Source organism: Nyctibius grandis, chromosome 9 (genome assembly GCF_013368605.1).
Source record: "Nyctibius grandis isolate bNycGra1 chromosome 9, bNycGra1.pri, whole genome shotgun sequence".
In the NCBI taxonomy this organism is placed as follows: Eukaryota; Metazoa; Chordata; class Aves; order Nyctibiiformes; family Nyctibiidae; genus Nyctibius; species Nyctibius grandis.
Window position 1 is genome coordinate 36732994 of NC_090666.1, and position 22682 is coordinate 36755675.

Genomic DNA, 22682 nt, shown 5'->3' on the forward strand with positions numbered 1-22682 from the left:
CTGAGAATGTTATATCTCCCTTGTATATTCCATGAGTGTGTGTAACCTTCTATCCATTCTCAAATAGTAACATAAAACAAAGAACAGGCCCATGGCTTGTCTACAACTTTCAAAAAAAAAGGGAAGAACATGGAAAGAAAATAAACTTAAACTTTAGGCAGTTCTTGCATCATTAAAAAAACCCCAACCCTTATCGATTCATGATTATCTTGTGAGGATACAACGCAAAAACCAGAAAGACGTATCTAATTTACTTTGAGAGATTTATTGCAATCTACTTTCACAATTCATATGAAGACTTTTTGTTAAGAATGTTCTTCTTCTCACCTGCTTCTCTACCTGACACTCATGTAAATTAACAATTGGCTGGTTTTCTCCTGATTCTTAAATTGCAAGCATCCAGTTATTTTAGGTTTGAGCCAATTCTGTACTTCAGAATATTCCATCTTGCTGACATAAGTTAAAAATGCAGAATATTTATTGCATAATTTATTAAAAATGTTTAGAAACATTATACAATTTAATGTGATACTAGAATACTAACTCAAAGTATCACATTTTCATTAAAAATGTGCACAGTTGCCAATACAAAGAGTCTTGATCTGTTAAAATATTTTCTCTTAAATAAACAACTAAGGATAAAAAAATTATTGTGGCACTTTAGTAAATGAGATTTTTTTTTTTTTATTGCATTTTATAATGCTCAAATCAATACAGGTTCAGCAGCAGCAGGGGATATGCTTGCAATCGTATCATACTTGCAGGGCAAATCATCTCAAACTTTCAAAAGCCACTCATGTTAGGGTGTCAGTCGTTTGGGATCCCGTGGGAACATGGAGGTCTGACGAACGTTATGCAGCCCTAGGTACAGCATGGTTACTCTTTCCAGCCCTACAACAAATGAAAAAAACCATCAGCATTGTCAGTCTTTTGTTTGAAACTCTTAAGAAGCTAAAGGTACTTTATACCGACAGCCAGCCTCACGTAGTAGTGTGACCAAAGACTGCGATGTATGCGTTCGCACGTCCGACTACAGAAAGGAGCTAGAACCAAAAATCAGGGATTTCACATACAGTGCCTTCTGCCACGAAACAGACTTCATTGGGAACGTGTATGGTACCATGCAATGGTACTAGAGGCTCAACCCTACTCTAAATCACTTTGGAATTCAAGAAAGATAGTGCAGAAAATGGAAATGGGAGGTGGGTAATCAGGAGAACGGTATCTTCAATACAGTAACAGAGGTATAGTCCAAACCAGTCTTAGCAGCTTCAGAGTAAGAGACATTAAGTGCCGTAAGCAACTACAGTAAAAACCTGCAGTTGGGGAATTTTATCCCAAACTCCCTACAATACAAAAATGTGGACTCAGCAATACGTACCTGTGTAACTATCTGCTGATGTCTTTATGATAATAAATATTGCACTGGTCAATGTGTTCTTTCTTGCTGAAATCTTATTAAATGAGGTTATGAAAATGAAATCTGAGGTTATGTGTGTACTGTGAAAGGACTTCCTAATCCATGGGGCTACATATGCACCCCAGCCATGCTGAGATGAAACCCAGATGCATACTAGTTTTCACACACTGCCCTCCTAATGCAAAGGTTTCCATCTGAAACAGGCAGAAACCAGTGTTCGTTCTCACAGCATCTCCTGTTTGGCTGGTACTTGGCCTGACCTCCGGCATGTGCCATGGGGAGCGTTTACTCTGCAGAAGAGATGCAGCTTCAGCTTCCTTGATGTCAGTTCTGACTAGCCTAAATGATTTTGGGTCATCTGCAAATGCTGCATCTCCTCTGCTCACAAGTACTGCATGATCATTGACGCTTACATCTTGTAGGTATTTCAAAACAGTTGTCTCAACAGCATATCGCAGATCTAAGGCATTTACTGAAGGCATACTTAGGAAGTTGTTCTGAGAACATGCTGAGAATGTACTAAATATACCTTACAAAAGTAAGGCAAATGCAGAAACACTGAATCAAACAAATCGTCGTGATTATCGATCAGGACCTACAAAGTGTCCTATTTCCATACGCATGAACAGATTTCATCCTGCTAATGAAAGCAACCTGCATAACTGTAAATTGCTATCATTAAGATGCCTAAAACCTATCTTTTTTTTTTCATTTAAATATGTAAAATACTCACACCCAAGACATGAAGCCTGAATACCTTTGCTGAAACAATTAGCATCAGCCAAACTGATCAGTGACATTCAGTCAAATCACTAAGACAGAAGCAATCACTTTTCTCCTCACTGCAGAACAGCTTCATCAAATGCAAAGAGACGGGTGCCCTCTGGTATTAGTAGGCTATGATAAATCCATACATAATACATTATTTTCTTCTTCCTTAAATTTTTCTCATTGGTCAATTTGAAAGTGATGTGCCTGGCTAATAAATCGGCATTTTTTTCTTGTGATCACCTACTTTTTAAATTTGCCAGACTATGCCATTAGTATTTTGCCTATTTATTTTATGATGATCCTTACATTTTAGCTTCTCTCCTTAGATCTTCCAGGATAAACAGCCCCACACATTTACCTAACAAGGCTACTATTCTGAATTTTATATTGAACCCTGCTTGAGACTGAGCAGTTTAAGCTCAGGCTAACACAGAACAAAATAAAATACTTACCTATTCCACCACCTGCATGTGGAGGTGCACCAAAACGAAAGGAATCAATATAAGCCTTTATTTTCTCCAAATCTAGAGAGGAAAAAGATATGTTTCTCACCCGTTTAATGAACCCCAAGCCAAACATAAACGTGACTAGAGGACTGCAAACACAACAAAAAAATTACCAATTTAACTTACAAACTAACAGTGGGGTTTTACTCATTAAGCATATAAATTATCCAGGACTATCTAGAAATTATGACTATAACAGTTTTGTTTTATAATTTTGTTAAATTAATCAGGGAAGAAGTTCTAGAGTTGAGTAAGAGCTAGGCCCAACTGTTCATTGTAACTTACGGAAAATGGTGATTTCTTGAATAAACTGTAGTGAGAAAGCGAAGATTTAGCAACTGTTTTTCCATCTTGCTACAGTGGGAGCTACTCCTTTTTTGCTACTGCCTACCTGCCACTTCACTTTGCCGTTCACTGGAAGCATAATTTTAATCTACGTTTTACTCTTGGGGTCTCCACCTAAATTTACTCTTTTACCCTTCCTACTTTACCTAGTCTTGTCCCTGATGAGTCTTTTTTTTTTTTTTTAAATTTCACCAAGGGAGACTTCTTGCTAATTTGCTCTCAGCTCAAGATTTCAAAAGGACAGCCAACCAAGACTCTGCTAGGGTACTCTGTAAAAAGTTTGTGAGGGAACAAAAAGGCACAACTGACTGAACGAGACTCGTTTGTCTACCCTCATTCTGTTGAAGGTATTTCCTGCATTACGTTCTCTCTAAAGTCCTCAGAAACAATTCCTTTTCATCAAGGTGTTGCTGGGAAACTAACTAGTTTCTTAATACCACCACTCCAGATTTAAAATGGTTAAACAGAATTAGATGGATTAACACTAAGAATGAAACAGTGCTGTGATTTTAGCACTACTGCCATATAACAAATTCTGCCCCAAATTCTTCCTCGAAAGGAAATAAATCCAATCATGATTTATATTCTTTTAAATTCAGCTTCATGTTGTTTGACTTGTTACCGATGCCGTGATGCTGGGCTCTTTCTGTCAGCAGCTGAGAATCGTGAATTCTCTGAGCTCCGGACAAAATCTCTTCCCCTCTCATGAACATATCATAAGAGTTAGAGTTTCTCTGGAAAAAAAAAAGATGAGTTTATTTCCTGCCTACAGTTGCTCCATCCTTAAGTGGCAAACATGCACCTCTCAATAACTTCATTTATGATAACTAAATTTGTGCAGTAAGAGTGCAATGTATCTGGAGTCCACCCGGGAATCACAGCCCCTTGTCTCCCCTCATTAGACTGGAGCTGATTTAAAAAACTGAAGTTCATCCACACACCCTTTGAAAAACCATTACACTTGCACGTAGTTATCCCAGCAAAAGATGCTCTAAAGATATTTACCCTGGATTTAGGAATAAACTGTGTCACTTCTAACAATGTGAAAAAGCATATTTTCTGTTAAAGTGTCTGTTGCCCTGGAAGAATTCTTTTGCCTCTTTTCAGTGATGGCAGCAGTGCTCTGACCACAGAGTTCTCTTTATAAAATTCTTCCAGTTTTAGCTAGATTTGTTTCTTTCTGGTATGTTTTCACCAGTGAAGAGTAACTGTAAACATTTAACAAGTCATGTATCACTGACCTAATCTTGTTACCAGAATTTTAATTATAACAGCAGATAATATAAATGTTTATTTTGTCAAGTTATCCCTACATGGAATAATTTAAACTACAAAAAAACCCCACTGACAACAACAAAGAATTTTACTTACAGGGTTTACTGGGTCTGGCATTGTATAAAAAGGCCTCACAGCAAGGGGATATTTGTCAAGAATATAGAAGTCCGTGTCATACTGAAAGAACGTAATTTAAAACAGTTATTACAAGAGGAAATGATATAAAGAACAAATTACAAGAGGAAGACACAACCAGTAAATCTCAGAAATAAAATTTAAAAAGATGTCCTAAGAACTTTACATAAATTTGACAGTATTATCTTAAAAAGTAACAGTTATCAATTAAAGTCATATATTATTTTTCATCTTTCCAGTACTACTTTTAGTGTAAACTTACAAACGTTTAGCAGTAAAACGTTCTGCTGTAGTAACAGGTTGTTATTTTTTTGCCAAAGATCTCCTATAGATTTAGTTAGAATCTGGTTTGGGTTTGTTTTTTTTTTTTTTATTTCTTGTAAGAACTGGTTTTGGAATGTACTATCCTGTTTGGTCTACTCAGTATAACAGATGATAGAAATAAATATAAAAGATTGAAAATGGTTTGAAACAGCTTATTGATGCTAAAGACAAAACTGTCAGTAGATTAAATAAGCAGCAGCAAAATGGGAATGCAGTCGGATCATAAAATAATGCTTATGCTAATCACAAACTCTTCACAACTTCTGCATGTTCTGTACTGTATTCTCAACCAGTTTGTACGGAGCTGTTTTACATGAAGTAGGCATTTATACCAACCCAATGATTCCATGACATCAGGCTTCAGATTCAATGACAAATTTATTTATTCTAAAATAATTGTTACCTTTTCCTTTACCAGGCGTCCCAGGAGCTTTTCATGAGGTGTGCTGAAAAAGATTATCACCATTAAAATTAAGTGATTTAACTTGTACTGATTATATACTTCATAAAGCTTTATAAAGATTTCAAGCTACATATCTGCTGCACCCCGCTCTTCAGAAAATCTAGTACTTCTTTCTGACTGTTTTGGGTTGTGCAGACAGAAATTTCAGAAATAAAGTATATTTATTTCCATACCTAAATATTTTGTATTGGTCCTAGAAATCCCTTAAATTAACTGATACCTAAAGATGGCCTTGCTCTTAATATAACTACTTCCTAGTCACCATATTCTGAAGAATTGTGTACTCTACTTCCTATTGGCATATACCTTCTGCAGCCATTTCTTCTTTGGCACAATAAGTGAGAAACACCATAAGCAGTTGCTGAGGAAATTATTTTGCTCTATCAAACTTGTATGATCGAAACTTCTCTGATGCACAGATCATTTAACTGTAAAATCATATATTATCCTAATGGTACTGGATATATTATGGGAAAGAACAGGAATGTTTTAAGTGTCTTTAGAAAAGTTTATATATAATCACTTAATTAAACCCATCTTCCAGTAAATCAATGGGAATGCAATCATGATTGCTTAATCATTTTCCTGAGAGGTGGAAAGAAGAAATGGGAAGGTGTTACTGAAAAGAAGGACCTTAAGACTGAAGAATCTTTTTGTTTAATCCTATTCAAAGACATGTGACAATTCAGATGAAGGACTGCAATTGTTAGAAAAACAAACGCTTCTTATCCTTAGAAGGCTCAAGTTACTCTCACTTGATGTTGTAAGTTATTTTCTGTTGGATTTCAGAGTTTGTACATATAGTCTACGTTAACAGAAAGGACTATTTTCATATCCATTCATTATTTGTCAAGAGATCTGGATATAAGTACTGTTTATTCCTCTAAAAACTTGTGGTTCCTTCTTGAGAGCTGTCAGTTGCACAGTACAAAACTGACACTTCACTACCACTTTCACAAGACTCTGACACATTTGCGTACTGCCAAAGTACCTCAGATCTTCTTCATCACCCATCTCAATACCAGCCTCTCTGAGCATGGCCACAGCTTCACGATATTCCAGCCTCAGAGTTGGCTCCAAAAACTTAAATGTCTCACACGGGAACTGTTTGCTCACTGTCTGAATTTCAGTTTTGAATCTATATACAAGGGAACAAGAACAGAAGCAAAACACAAAACAATCACGAAATGCACTCTTGCATCTAACAATGATTTTGCAATGCCAATACACTTTTGCCACAAGAGGTCCCTCTTGCCACATAAAAAACTGTTTTAAAGCCACTTCTGCAGAAACTCTGTACAATCCCAATGAAATGTTTCATGTAAGTTAATGCATCTACTTCAATGATATACATGTTATATTTCACCACTTCTTACAAAAGGAATAAAACAGAAGTAATAATTGAGTAGGCCAAATTTTCCCAGTAAAAACATTGAGAAATCATCCCTTTGATTTGTAATATTTACCTGGGTTCTTCTTTGATTTGAGTAATATCCTATTTCAAATATAAAAGAGAAATTTCCTTCTAGACAGATGAAGAGATTTCCATTTCTGCTGGCAAGACAGTCGAATTTGTAAGCAAATGAAAATCACTTCCTAAACTTCTGGCCTGGCTTTTTAATGAGTTAGACTGTGAATAACAGAAAATAATCTTTGCTGCTTTCATGGCAGAGATGCAGGCTGTTACAGTAAGTTTGATTCAGAAAAACTTTCTTAGATAGTAAATATTAAGATTAATTTCAAAATAGAACAATCAGTGTACCTGTAGTGGCACAAAAAGAAGGGTGTTTTAAATTAATATTGGATCATTTCTGTTAGGAAGTCCCTTCAACAGTAAGCAACAAGTTTTCTTAGTGCAAGCTAGCACACTCTAGAATATGCAACTCGGGCTAAAAACAGACAAGTTTATTGGCTTGAGTGAACTTCAGGAGTCAGGCACAAAGAAATAGTTAAGGGCAAAGCAAAAATGTTGGTTTTTAAGTTCTGTTGTAAATCAGATTACTAATGATTATCTGACAAGCTGAGGATAAAATGTTCGACCATTTCATACCACAGTGCAAGAGATCTCAAAGAAAGTTGCTCATGAAATGGAAAATACTCTCATTACCTTTCCTGAAGTCCCTTGAATATCTGCACCAAGGTATCTGCAATCTCATCTACCACTTCATGATAGTGATAGTTAAAAGCCATTTCAATATCCAGACCAACAAACTCAGTCAGGTGTCTGTGTGTATTGGAGTCCTCAGCTCTAAATACTGTAAAATCAAACAACAGAAATTCTAACTGACCTGAAATTATCATTCCATTTTGAAAAATAACACTGACAATCAATCAAATCACCATTTGGATCAGGCAGACAATGCTGTCTTTAGACATGACAATTCTCACTGAAAAACAAAAAGAAAACTAGCTGCCTCAGAGCATCATTTATAACAACAGTGACAGCATTATTGTAGCTGTGGTGCTCAAAGGATACAAGACAGACAAGACTTGCAGAGAAGCAGTATCTCTTGTTAGACCAACAGACAGAAGTCGAAAAAAACAAACAAGCTTTCAGGCACACAAAAACTTTCAGATCTGAAAACCGCCTTTTTCAGAGGAAATGGACTTGTGCACGTGTGTGTGTTCTCGTTGTTTTTTTTTTTCAGACATATGAGTCTAATATGAACATGTCTTCCTATAAACCATGACTCATTGTTAGCAATTAACAACAAATTTAAGATCTTCTGAATTACTTGCATCTTTTTTTTTTTAGAAGCTGTTATTGACTTGTTTTAGAGCACTTCCAGCTTACATACGTTTAAACCTGTCTTTGAAGTCTTAGAAAAAAAAAAATGCTGTATTACCACCTAAAGAGGCCATGTCCTGTCAGCTTTTGAGAAAGAGCGAGCATGAGACTGGAAATTATTCATTTTTTTGTTATTTACTGACAGCCCAGTTAAAAGTATGCATTTTCTAAATAAAGTTGCTTGGTACATATACAAAACCAAGGGATAAGTATATGGTAATATGCAATGTGAAGTACGTAAAACCTAGCTTACTTATTTTAACTGCTTACTACCAGGCAACTAAAGGCAACTACTGGGCATGGTTAATAGGAAACTATGGCTTCAGTAACCACAGTCTTGTTCCATGTTTTTTTAACTTCATCATATTATCAATTTCCAGTGCAACTCCATTCTTTCTCCTCACAGGACAGCAGGCACTGGAGAAGAGTACTCCACCCTTATTTCAGCATTTTAGTTTTGTTCCAGCAACTTCTCCATCAACTTTACTCTCATTAGTCACCCCAACTGAAATTTGTGTTTGGTAAGTGAAACTATATTAAGTGAAACCATTCAAAGCTTTCAGCGTGCGTGTTATCTTATTTGTACCACAGCCGCTAAAAGCCATCACTGCATGCTTCACACTTTGGATAAACCAACGCTTTTCTTACCTGGCCCAACGCAAAAAACCTTTTCAAAGTCAGCACATATACACATCTGCTTATACAGCTGTGGGGACTGAGCCAGGTAGGCACTGCTTTTGAAGTATGATACAGTAAACACATTGGCTCCTCCTTCGCTGGCAGCTGAAAATGAAATGCTTGCAGTAATTATTAAAATAAAAATGTAAAAAATAAATCAGAGGTAGAATGATAGACTTTTGGTCTTACATTTAGAGGTCAGAAGGAGATTTTTCTTCAAAGCATATTAGAGGAAACAGATATATTTGCATCCATTAATGCTAAGGAAAGTTTTGCAGCTCAGGACTGCCACAACATAGTCTTGCAAATCTGAAATTTAGTTGGAGTAGTTTAAAATGTTACTATTCCCAGCTGTCCATCCTGTTAGAGGGAGAACAGCAGAGAATGCATGCTTGTACCACCACATCTACTTGCAGCCCAACATTTCTGTGGACACCAATCTTTATTAGTGACGTAGGTTTCGAGGGGTTAACTGCAAAGGTCAAGACGAAAGTGCATATCCTGTTTTGCCAGGACCATCCTCTCTAACTGAAGGCATTAATATCTCTCAGAGCCAAAATTAGATTTACCAGAGGACATCTGCCAAAGGTACAAAGCTTTTTCTCAGTTTGGGACAGTTTTCATAGGTTACCTTGAGAGAATAGGAACCAAGAACACATGTATTTGAATCCCTTGCTGAAAACTGCCTACCAAAACTATCAGCTGAGTCACTTTACCTTTCCATTTCCTAGTGTGTGATATGAGAGTTATAGTTGCCTCACTTGCAGACAAGGGCACACCAGAGTGAAAGATTAGTTAATAATCTTTTGAGAGTTCTGATGTTAAGATAACTCTAGATAAAGTACTAATTATTATTACTAACCATTCCACTGAGATTAATGTTTCTTTTCTTTCATTACCACTACTCCCACTCAAATGGTTTCAGTGAATATTTACAGTTATTGTTGAATACAGGTAATGTTTAAAATTTCAAATCTTAGAACAGCTATGATATTTAAATTTCAAGTTTAGTAAGGAATGCATGGACTTAACTTAGTTATTTTTACAAAATATGATCTCATTCAAAGAATCGGATGCTTGCTTGCTTGCTTTCAATGGTACACTGCACAGCAAGAATAGCACACTTCCTGAAAGGTCCTACGTAAATAAACTACTTGGGAGTCTTTAGTACTTCATGCTGTTTCAACTCCCTCTGCAGGAAAAAAGCTATCTCATATTATAGTTCAACAATACTTTCCGTGCTGAACGAATAGTTGCTTACATGTATTTTGTTAAAAAGCCCTTTTTTATCTCAATTAAGAGCCGTCTTCAAAAATACAAATACGGAAGTATAAAATCCAGTAGGCAAAATGTACACATACAATGAATGCACATACAATAATACAAATATTCCGCCCTACGTTTTCCATGCCATATGTCTTAGTGACATCAACAAAACCTCAGAGAACACCAATAAGATGGAAGAAAAACATCCATCAGTCAATAAAGTAATTTGACTTTTGAAAACAATACAGCAGATCAACAACAGAACTGGAAGCAAGATCTACATTTCCAGACTTTTAGTCGGGCTGAAGCTGTCATGCCACACTTTCAGAAAAATGATCTACCACCTTCTATTCAGCCACATGCTCATTGATAAAGAACTGACATTGTATATAATGGCATCATCTTCTATACCATGCTCTGTTTGTTGTAACTTCTTTATGATGGAAGCTGCTTTTAATCTAAAGTGAGATTTTTGTTGATACTGGGAATGGAACTGGCAGTGCTCAACGTTGAGAACACTGATTTGAAAAACGATGCATATGATCAGACATCTGTATTTAACCAAATTAGAACTTTAAATGCACTGCAGAGTACATAAATCAAGTACATATAATATTTGTCTTGTCATTCTTTTAACATCCAAAGTCAGGAAAAAAGTAAAGAAAAACTTTGATACCTACTAGAATTTTGCTATGTTGCATTTAAATTAGAAATAGAACTTTATCTTTTTGAAATAAAAACTTACTAAATTCTTGGCAGATAGGTATGCTGAGCAACCGTAAAAGAAACAAACCTGTAGCTGCTGGATCACATATACAGTACCTGAAATGATTTTGGGAGTCTGAATTTCCACAAATCCCTTGCGAATAAGAGTTTCTCGGAAAAGCTGACAAATACCAGACTGAAGGCAGAAGATTGCCTGACTAGTGGAGGTCTATGAGAAGAAGACAAAATAATGAATCCTAAGTTAGTTTCTCCTTACTCTGTTACTTTTTCTAGACAGCTGGAAGGATGAATCTCTTCTCTTAAGAATACCTGATTATTGTATTTGCCTAAACAGAGAAAAGTGAAAATCAGTAATTGTTTATTACACAAAAAGAAACAGCAAAGGAAACAAGAGCAACTCCTCATTTCAATTTATGGCATATTCAGTTATAAAGGAGGCACTATGGTCAATTATGCATTTAAAGAATCACTGATTTATGAGATATGCTTCTGCAAATAAAGGTTTTACACTAAGAAATTGAATAAAAACACTAAACCTATTAAAAAGCTTTCAGCAAACTGAACTAGAACAGCTGCAGTAATATACAGTGCATGATAAAAGCAAAACCCTCAATAACTTACATAAGGTAGAAACGTTTGTGTCTATTAAAGGCTACCAAATACAATGTTTTTCATGTAAAAACACAGCCACATGCTAACCATGTACCACACTGCCACAAAAACATCCCAAAACCGAGGTCTAAACACCCAGCATTTAAAACAGTCCACATAACACCTGATCATATGAACTGCCGTTCTGTCTTTTCAAAATTTACTCCAAAAGTACACTTAGCTGAAAGCAAAAGTAGATTCAGCTGAATTGATCATCTTCTTTTTGTTTATGTACGTGACACAGTTAAGCTACTTATCTGGTTAGCAAATACCTACACTAAATGTTCCTGTAACACTCTTGGGCTTTAGTGTGAAGAAAAAAAACCAAAACCAAACCTTAGTGAATGTTGAAAACACTGCAATACGTCAACACTGAGCCCATATCTGATTTTGTGCTTGCGGCGTTTAAGACCTGACAGTTAGCAACCTAGAAGCACATATAAAACCTAACGAATTCTTGCAAACAACTAAGAGAGCAGTTCTTTACGACAATCTGCGTCATAGCACTGTTTACTTCTCCTTTCTGAAAGGTACCCAACTTTTCAGTTAGGGTAAGAGCAGCCTTGTGGGCTTTTTCACATGACTCCTACCAAACCACAAAACAAAAAACCCCCAACCAAAACAAATTATATAAGCACCCAAATTTAGACACTCAGTCAGTAGATATGTTGAAATAAAGCTACCTCCATCATCTCTGCAAGATAAAGATATCACTTCCCTGAAAAAACAAAAGAGAAAACTGTAATAATACTGCAGATCTGTAGTAATTTGGAGTTATTTGCAATTTTAGCTGACCGATAAAATATCTCAGGAGTGTAAGTGGTTGAGACTAGCAACTAATAGCTAGCAGCTCTCACTGTCTGATAGCATTAACCACAGCCGCTGCTCCCACTACTTTCAAAATGAAGGAAATGAGGTTTTGAGCAACAGTTACAAAAGTACCCTCAAACTTTTTCACCTTTTTCACCTGGGTCTCCCAGAATCAGACATATGCTAAGACACTGCCTGAGTTCTGGGCATAATTTGGCAGTGTTACAACAAAGCACTGGGATGATTCAAAGAATTCTTTTTTTCTTTTTTCTTAACCAACTCCTATTTAGAAGGTGAAAGACATTTTCCAAGAGATGACAATTCAAACAGTCAGTTTGGGTTTACCAATACCGTTTTTGATAACTAGACAAATTTCTAGAAATGCTAAGAGACAAAATGTGTAACATTTATTTAAAGCGGGATAGTAACAAAGCCTCCTCTACCCTTCTGATGAACCAACACCAGTTTCATGCCAGAGCAGGTGAGAATGCAGTCCTAAGTCATACAGTACTAGGAAAAAGAAAAATGGTTGCTAAACCCAATGTGAAAGCAATTACTTGGTCTGACCTAAAAGCATGCACAGAAACACAGCCAGTCAATAACTAACACAGTTCTCCACTAACAATGGTTTGTCAGGTAGTAACTCCTCCTGGCTTTAGTGAGCATGCAGAGCAAAGACTGTCTTCCTAATCCCATCTATAATGATAAACTATACTTTAAAAATAGTATTTATAAAAGCAGCCAAATGCACAGGTCTGGACATGGATGCTTTTATTTAACTACAGACCAAGGAAAGAACAAGCAGCAATTCTCTGTACCTCAGATCTGACAAGACCACTCTTCTTTCTACCAAAGGTAGCTGAGTTTCAGTGCCCATTCATTCAGAGGCTGCCAACAAGGATAACTGTTGAGAATTTATGATACTGCGGTCTCCTTGCAAGAATTAAACAGGCCCACAAGACATGTGAGATAAGCTCCTAAAGAACTGCAACTGTCAACATGCAGTAGAGTCAGATGGATGACCTCAGAAGTTTTATGTGCCACTACAACTTTCCAAAGATTTTAAAGATGATTCTGTATCTACACATGGAGCAAAACTTTTCAAATGTAATTACATCCTTTGCACTGGTATAATGTTTAGGACAAAAAGAGAGTGAATTTAGCTGAAGACAATAATCCAAGCTGTCACCCTGTCTTTAACTGAGATGTTAGTATGTATATTACCGTGTTTGGTACAATGGTAGGTAAGACAGTAACCATCTGAGCTACCACACTCAGTACAACACAGCAAACTAAAGACAGAGACAGTTGTCAAAATGAATTGATTTTGCCTTAAAAAAGATTTTGCCATGGCATTTTTTTCCTGTAGTGTTTACTCTAGTATGAACTCTTCCACATACACACTGACAAACTACCTTATCTGGGACTATGGCAAAGGCAGTAAATATTCCTTCAAGAGTTAAGCAGAAACAGAAACAAACTTACACCACTTAAATGCTGTTGCAGTTAACAGTGTTAATGTTTTAGCTCGGTCTGCAGAGCTGATTTTACAGGAAAACTCATTACTTTTAATAATCACCTTTGTCATAGACAGGAGAAAAAAATGTTTAGCTAACACTGCTGAAAGACGAGTTTCGGTCATAACCTCACTCTAATTTCACCTGTGTGTTTATTATTACATAGGAAAATATTAATAATAATAGAACAGAGCGTCCTTTAACACTATAAGCAAGATTATAAAAACAATTATCAGTTTCATTCAGCACAAGCTGCAGTGTTAGAGTAATAGCCATGTAAGTCGCCAGAGACCAACAAATGTGTTTCAGCAGAATTGAGGGCAGTTAACACCTTAGGTGATCGTATCTCAAAGAGGTGCGACTGAGGCACGGACGTGTAAAGTTGTGAACTTTTCTTTTTACTCTCACATTAGCTGTAGAATTTGTTCCACTCTCACCTCACTTTTGCTTTTCTGTTTGCCTGCTGTAACTACCTATCTTCCACCATGAACAATCACTAAATACGTAAAATAGGCTAAATAAAAAGGGAAAATAATGTAATCTATATTCTTTTAAGTAATATACATTATTTTAAATAATGTAAATAATTTTGCAATTCCTGTGCTATACATATGAGAAATTAAGGTTTTGCTAGGAAAGAGGATTTATGTTAAATAACAATTTTTTAACCCTAAAGTAACTGAAGTCAACTTTTGTTCAAATTTCAATATTATAGTATAAGAAGATATGAACATGAAGTTTGTTGTCTAAATGACTGGGACTGTGTTATGTCTTCACTACCAAATCACTACCCACAATAAAATAAACTGTACATCTGCTTGTTCATTACAGCTTTAATTCAGTCAGGAAAAACACAGCTTTTGCAATGAGTAAATTGAATTCAGCACAATGAAATCAAGCTTGAAGTAACCAAGTATTTTGAAAAAAAATGCACTAAGATCTACATTCAGTGTACAGTTGAATTATCATATAACATAGTCTGACATCCATAAACTACTAAAGATACAGCTTAATATTTATACTCTACCCTCAGCAGTTTAAACAGGATAATACTGACCCTAAAAAGACTATGCTTTTGTCTCAACGAGCTGTGCATTAGCAGACACAATTATAGCATCAGGACTGCAAAATGCACATAATTTAAGTCAAATTTGGACAGATACTATTAGGATAAAAACCCTGCTGGACATCAAAAATAAGCCAGAGCACAGACATCAGTCAGGTCCATTGTTAAAACTGGATGAACCTGAATTGATTTTTTCTTCAGAGGAAGACAAACTAAGAAGCAAAACCCAAAAATCAGTGTTTCACTTGTTGTCTTCATTGTTTTTCATCTACTACAGATCTTCATGAAATATGGTTTCTACAGGTGTTTTTACAGACATGGGAAGTCTACACATCACTGAATACTTCAGTTAAACTTAAGAACAGCAGAAAAGTAAAGATTTAAAAACAATTAGTGCTCCAATTTGCCTTTTTTAATTGTTCCAATAAAGGAATGGTAAATTAAACATCTCTAGAATCAACTGGTTTGACTTTCATTAAGCTATCATGAAAAATAGATACTTAGGTCAACAGTGGTTTCCTCGTGGTCACTTGTGGTTGTGTGAAAGAAAATCTGATCTATACAAGGACTCTTTTTTTTCTTCTTGCCAGCTCCCTTGTCTCTACACCCCACATACTCCACAAGTATGTGATTTGTATTGCATGAGTTAACCCATCAGGAACAGATTCATTCTTCCTCAGTCACCATTCCTTGGAAAGGATTTTTAAAAGCCCTCCCCCCTAAATAATCACCATTTTCCCTCCATACCTCAGAATAACAACTACAGCAACACCTTGGGATCTTGGCATTTACGTACTTCCCACCCCTAGCCTCAAAAAACCTACCAGACACTTCAGAGAGATCTTTGTCAGCAACCAAAATGCAAGACTGTTAAAAATACAGTGCACTACTCAGTCTATTTTCACATGTACACAAGAATGGAAGTCTTGCAATCTTTGTCAAATACTTTGCATATTACATTTCCACTAATGTAATTTCCTTATTATTAACTGCTCTCCTTCTATTGCATCATCAAACTCTCCGTGGTATACATCATAGCTGGATGGAGTGATGCTGTATTTGGAAGTCCAGTCCCTTTCATTCATGCAATAACTGAGTTTCATAGCTCCACTTTATCATGATCTGGCCCTATCCAATAAACTCATTGGTTAATCACTACTTAAAATTAATTAAATTACTTAATTACTTTAAACTGTATTTAAATGGACAAAAATAATTTTAATTCCATACTAAGGAATATTTTTAGTCTGAGTCCAGCCAAGATCTATGCATTTAGGTTGTCAAATCTTCCTCCAAAAAATAGTATCTCTCTTTTTGATGTTCGATGACCTGCTTCTTCCTTAAAAAACTAGGGCACTGAGGAAACCAGAACTAGATGGTATGTATATCTGTGGTTGTACTTCCTCCCACACTTGTAGGAACAGATCATCACAGCATCTCTGTTAGAACTATCCTGTTAACATTTTTTCCCTGCTGCCCATGATTTGGTTTTCCTAGAAGGAAGAGATATGGGAGAGCAGTAGCTAACAATGGTTTCAGGTATCTCTCTGAGCTTTTAACATATCATGTCTTCTAATCCTCCTTAGAACATGCCTACTTATGCAGTGCGTTTGAAACACCAGTGGCTCTCTGAAGTCCCATTTGTACCACAGCTCCAGTCTATGCAACCAAATCACTGAAAAACAATTACTACTTTTTGGTTTGGCGGTTTTTTTTCAGTTATTTTGAAGGACAAACTGCCTTCGTGTCCTACCTCTTGTGATTCCACTCCATACAGTACTTAGGATGTGCACACATACATATATATATATATATATATAAGCACATGTATTCTGAGATTTTCCCTTTCTCCATTAATTACCTTTCCTGCTTATTCAGCTCTCCCTTTAAAAAAACACATCAAAGTAACACATAATTATTTAGAATCTTCTTTTGCACAAGCAAAGCTCCTGCAGAACAAACAAAGCAAACTTATGAATAAGCATGAGCCTACTGTTCCAAAATAATCAGCTTTTGTTCTGAAACAAATAATGAGATGTGCAACAGAAAAGACACAGAAATGTGATGCAGTAAGAGACAGAAACTTTTCCTGTACATAGGAAGAAAGCAAGATAGATACCTAACCCTAACTAAGGGAAAGCTGTGGCCAGGTTACATCCAGCCATGGGTGCACGCAGAGGACGAGACATAAGGCACTGAAGTACTGAGATCTGACATTTCATCCTTCCATCAATTTTGTAAAAAGTTAACCCGAATTCCTGTTCAGCATGAAATAGCTGTTTAGCACCACACTGCGGCAGCTGTTGGAGCTAAGGAGAAAAATAGCTTCTGTAGAAGGCAGAGTTAAGGTTCAGACCTCAAAACAAGGTGCCAAACATTACTGAATAAATGGTGCACCTACAATGGTTGGGACATAGAAAAGGTTATAGCAGCACCCACTTATCTCACCAGCTGTAGTCTCCAGGCACAATACTGACAACTAATGTTCTCTTACGATACTGGCAGAGATATATAAGAAGTATTGGAGAGTCCTGCTGGACTCTCAAGTAAAACTTGCACTTTGAGCATCCCCGAGTTCTCCCTTCAATTTAGTACACTGCCTTACCACTACCAAAAGTCGATGATTCTTTAAATGATTTTCACTTTCAACATTAGTATAGAATTCTTTTCATCAAAGGCTTAATTTAAGACACAGATGAAGAGACTAATACAATGAGATACTGAGTATCCTGGAAAGTAATCACAAATGGAAGTTGCCCAGTAATATACATCAGGTCAAGTAAAAAGCAATTGACTTTGGTCCAAGTAAAACCATTTGCACAAGCAGTTTGTTTTAGTTGCTAAAATAAGATCAGATGTTCAAATGTTTTAAGTATCTCAGTGCCAGAACTTTTCCAAATTTTCCAATAAATGACTTTTTTGTTTCCCAGGTCCATTGATTGATTTACTGAGAAACTGCCATTATCAGAACTTTGAAGGCAGGACTAGACACACCACAAAAATGAGCTAAGCACACTCTTCATTCAATGAAAAGTTAGTTAAAATTTTATTGTGGAGAGCCAAATACAGGAAAAGACCAGAAAGCCTCATGTCAATATGAATGGTTAGTTACTTACACGCTTAGTGTTAGCTGCTGTTTCATTAGAAAAGAAGAAAAGTTCTGTAAGTGATTTAGTAGATAGTTTTTTGCTGCTGATCAGAAAGAGTAAATATCTGGGAGGTATATGAATTCACAGAAGGCTGTGTCTCTATGACCTGGATGAAGAAAGGTGTTTCAGAAAAAAAAAAAAGAAAAAGATATGAATGCTGTGGAAGACACAAAGAGAATGAGAGTGGTATCATGGCCTGTGTGCTGGTTTCGGCTGGGACAGAGCTAACGTTCTTCTTAGCAATGAAGACTAGAATAGCACTATGTTTTGGATTTAGCATGGGATTTGATATGAGAAGATGTCAATAATATACTGATGTCTTTAGTCGTTGCTAAGAAATCAAGGACTCTTCAACTTCCCATGCTTTGCTAGTGTGCAGGTGTACAAGAAGCTGGGAGGGAGCACAGCCAGAGCAACGGATCCAAACTGGCCGACGGAATATTCTATATCATGCAACGTCATGCTCAGTATGTAGATGAGAGCTGGCCAGGAAGCTCACTCTCGCTCTTCCAGGACTGTGGTTTCGGGGTTTCTCTTCTGCGGGATCACTAGCCAGGGACAGGCTGGGCATTGGTCAGCGGGTGGTGAGCAGCTGCACTGTGCATCACTTGTTTGTATATTATTATTATTTCATTTTACTTCAATTATTAAATTGAAGTTTTTATCTCAACCCACAAGTCTCTTTACCTTTACCTTTCCAATTCTCTCCCCCATTCCCTGTGGGGTGGGGGAGAGCGAGTGAGTGGCTGTGTGGTATTTAGCTGCCTGCCACGTTAAAACCAGGACAGCCTGGTACAATTTCACTTCCGAGACATCCATTACAGTACCTCAATTACACATTAAATTCAAAACTTCCATCTCATACTTCAAAACCGAGCTCTTACTACAGTTTTTAGGTATCAAAGACTACATTTGAGAAGAAATGTTATCTCTAAATTGTCCCTATTCAGTCACCTTTGACTTCTGTAAATAAAAAAGCACAGATGTACATGGCCACATGCCAAATCCTAAATGTTCACTTCACCTTTAAACTACTAATATGTGTTCTTTGATTAATATCAGGAAAGGTGAACATTTAGGATTAAAAAACCCTGTGTTTTCACAATGCCACTCACAAATAGAAAAACATGTTGTTTATTTTTCCTCTGGCCAACAATGCACTTCCATCAAATCCATGACTTTTATTGCTTCATGGATTAGAAATGTGAAGAATAAACACTTGCAGGCAAGCACGCAACACAGCCCGTTCCTTACCCTCAGATCAATGACTCTGTTGTCCAGTCTTGTATCTTGGTTTACAGTAGCTCTTCCATCCTAAACAGTTGTGAAAAAACACATCATGCATACATACACCTCCAAAAAAACCCCCAAACCCAACAAAACAAAATCAATGGAGAAAAACATCCTTTGGCTAAAAGCCAAGGGCTACTTCTAAGCTCAGTAGAATTTCTAGATCAATCTGGAAAGAACACACAGCAAATTGGCAGCATAGCAAAGCCTAAGGCGTAACTTTTCCCAGAGGTCACAGGCAGAACCCAACTATGAGGATCAAGAAGACACACACGTAAGACTGCAAACCCTCTGGTTTTGACCTTCTACTGCAGTTCAGCAGATATTAAAGTCATAGAGATTTCTAACACAGTTCTGGATAACATAAAGGAAGTAAAACGCAAGCCTAACAACGCCCCAAATCACTGCATTAAGGAAGTTGCCTGGCTTTCATGCTTTTGTTCAATTACAAAGACAATAAAAAGTACTTGAGGATGCAAAGTTTTCACCTCCTCTCCTTCCACTTCTGGCCGAACAGCATCATCCAGCTGTAAGGGCAGTCGGGGTTCAGCTAAACTGATCACGTAGATCTGAAATTGAGACAGGAACAGAAATAGCATGAGACTCAGCTCAAAAGGAGGTGTGATTTACAAAAGGATATTTCTGGCATAGACTTGAAACAGTGTTTGCATAGGCTGTTAGCTGTAAGACTGTGATTTTATTCAAATACTTGAGATACATGGGTGCATTCTCATGACAATACTGGAAGTGCTTAGTTCTTATTTGCTTTTTGAAAGATTAAAAATATCTTTTCTTCTTCTGGGAAGCATTGGATTGAGCAAGTACACACTGCCTGAGAGACAAGCCTATTGGCATGAATGCCAGGTCTGAAACCACTAGATTTCACAGAGTTTTAGGTTCTGATTCCAGCAAGATCATCCTGTTCTTCTTGTCATTAATGTATTGTTTTACTTATCACCTGATTATAGCTGAAAGAACCAATTCAGATTGAAAATTCATGAGATACCTGAAATACAATCAGAGAATGAAAAACACCTTGCCTTGCCTTACAGTCTAGTCATAGGTGCAGTGAATTTGATATTCTTTCAGAAAAATCAAGCACATCATAATCTGCACATACATTACAACACATTTCTTCAAAATCTGCAGATTTTCCCCAACGCTGTCAGCTAAAATTTACCTTACTGCTATGACTATAATAGCCATTGTACTCTACTCTTGAGGTGACTGTTTCAGCTGTATTGTGGGCATACAGTTTGGTTGAAAACCTTTAGAAGGAAAGGATATTACATAAAGGTTTAAATATGCTTTCTATTTAAACAAATTATAAAGTTGCACTTCCTCCAGCACAAGCTACAGGAATTTTAGATTTCAAGAGCTTCCATACTGTTAAGCCAGTGCTTTACTTTTGCTGAGAGTGATGTATTCCATTTCATTGTACTAAGGGGAAGATTGTAACTTTCTGATAAAGAAGAAAACTTCTGACTTGCACTTAAAAAAACACAGACTTTTTATTATAGTATCTGCTGCAGTTAAGAATCAAAAACTAGAATTACAAGCATTCCTAGCCAAATTATTCTAGTGAGATACTTTATTTTACTTGGTACTGTAATTCAAACGGCAGATAAAAATAGGGAATTCTAAAAATCAAATCTCTTAAAACCAGAAATGTTTCACATTTACATATGATACACTGAAATTTGTAGTTTAAAGCACTCTATTTCTCTGGTATGGGACTGCTTACTGACAAAGTTTATATATGTAGATAGACATACAGCCTAGACAGATAACCTCTCAAACAATTAACCAGTGCTCCATTTGCTAAAAAATTTACCCTTTGAACGTGAAGCTCAACATCTTGCTGAGTACAACCTCCAATTTTCTGAAGTGCTTTCCTCACAACGCCTTCTACATCCACAATGCTCTCTTTGTTGATGCTGTCAATAAAGATAGAAGGCTTACTAAATTTCATTGCACACTGCACCAGACTCAGTACTGAGCACTAGGACGTTCATGTACTGTATGGACTGCTGGAACAACAAAACAGAGTTCAGGATTTAGGTAAAGTTACTTATTATACATATAATAACTGAGTAATGAAGGACTTTGCTAAAATATTCCCAGCCACAATAAATTCAAACTGGGATGGAAGACTTGGGAGGGAAGGAATTATGATTAAGCTTAGTGCTCGCTTGCTCTTTGTGTGTGTATACATAAACTGACAAGTTGCATAGTTCTTTTTCTAGGCCACATACACTCTTGTATGTGTCAGCTGATGCAATTATCTGAAAGATGTGTCTTAACCAGCAGAACAACAAACTGAAAGGAAGTCCTAGATCTGGAGGGGGAAATCAAAACTGACTGAGCTTGTTTAAACTACATGACTTGTTACTGAAAGATGCAAGATGCTTCTAAGTCATTTCTCTGTGACGGGGGACATCTTAATTGCTCTCCACTAACAGTCGCTAATAGTACATTAAAACACCATATAACAACTTGAAAGTCATCCAAAAATATGATATAAAGTATGTGTGCTATAAGCAAACAATAACAAAACCCTCAAGAGTCATAGGTGAGAAAATAATTTGGATGAGCACTTTTTATTTAGGTATTTAAGGTATTGGACTTTAAAGCAGTAATTTTCTATAGATCATCTCACTCCCAGAGGAAATATATTTTCACTCTGTCTCTTTGCTAGTCTTCTTACAAAAGGCCAAGTATCAGAAAATATTCCCTTCCTTTTTATGAAAAACAACTGTTACAATTAACTATCTTTCACTTGTCAGGCCTTCTTGAGAAGACTGGAAGGCACCTTCTGTGCCTCACTTGACCACGTAAGCCCTTAGAAAGCAGGAAAGTAGCAGGCCCACAATTTAACTGCAAATAATAAGAGGTGAGTAAGGATGTCTTGGACAAACTGGCCACTACCGATCCCAGTAAAGCAAAGAGCAATTAACAATCGTCAGGTTTACAAGGTTGGCTTTTTTTTTTTTGTAAGACCACTCCCCATGCCCCAAAAAACCCAAACCAACAAAACCCATACAGCTAAGTTGGAGGGTGGTGAGAGAAATATTTATATGCACAGGAAGGGTTATTGAGGGGCAATAACCCCCAGTTACAGGAGGTAAGGACAGAGTACAAGCAGGTACAAGCTACTGCTGATGGTAACTACAGTCCTAATCACTTGCATCAGTTTATCTAACACCACCTGGAGTAAGCCAGTCTAAGAGCTGTGAACAAAATCTAGGTATTCTAGCCCTACAGTCTTTATGTACAGCTAAGTAAAACCACATGAGAAGCTTACTAGGATTGAGAAGCTTCCCTTTAGAAATATCTGTATTTGGAATTAGTCATTCCCTCACATTTTTAAAAGTAGGATTTACCCAGCTAAACAATTAAAGTTTATCTTTTGAGTTCATGAGAGAAACTCAGCTTTCTTCTCTGATAAAGCCCGAGTGGTGTGACCCAGAAGCAGCTGAGATAGATACAAATCCCCAAGTGT

At 36.7% G+C, this 22682-nt stretch overlaps 1 protein-coding gene across 2 annotated transcripts in view; it reads right to left on the reverse strand.

The window, feature by feature from the left end:
- Nucleotides 1-249: 249 nt before the first annotated feature.
- The window catches only part of DARS1 (aspartyl-tRNA synthetase 1), a 42119-nt gene continuing 19686 nt past the window's right edge, over nucleotides 250-22682 (reverse strand). For both annotated transcript variants that reach the window (XM_068407959.1, XM_068407960.1), the window contains 12 exons: nucleotides 21015-21117; nucleotides 19669-19749; nucleotides 19145-19204; nucleotides 10794-10905; nucleotides 8676-8810; nucleotides 7347-7494; nucleotides 6231-6377; nucleotides 5180-5222; nucleotides 4414-4494; nucleotides 3665-3776; nucleotides 2644-2715; nucleotides 250-891 (listed from right to left, as the gene is read on the reverse strand). In XM_068407959.1, coding sequence (XP_068264060.1) covers nucleotides 800-891; nucleotides 2644-2715; nucleotides 3665-3776; nucleotides 4414-4494; nucleotides 5180-5222; nucleotides 6231-6377; nucleotides 7347-7494; nucleotides 8676-8810; nucleotides 10794-10905; nucleotides 19145-19204; nucleotides 19669-19749; nucleotides 21015-21117 — 1186 coding nt within the window. In that variant the 3' untranslated portion in view covers nucleotides 250-799. The remainder of the gene's footprint in view (nucleotides 892-2643; nucleotides 2716-3664; nucleotides 3777-4413; nucleotides 4495-5179; nucleotides 5223-6230; nucleotides 6378-7346; nucleotides 7495-8675; nucleotides 8811-10793; nucleotides 10906-19144; nucleotides 19205-19668; nucleotides 19750-21014; nucleotides 21118-22682) is intronic.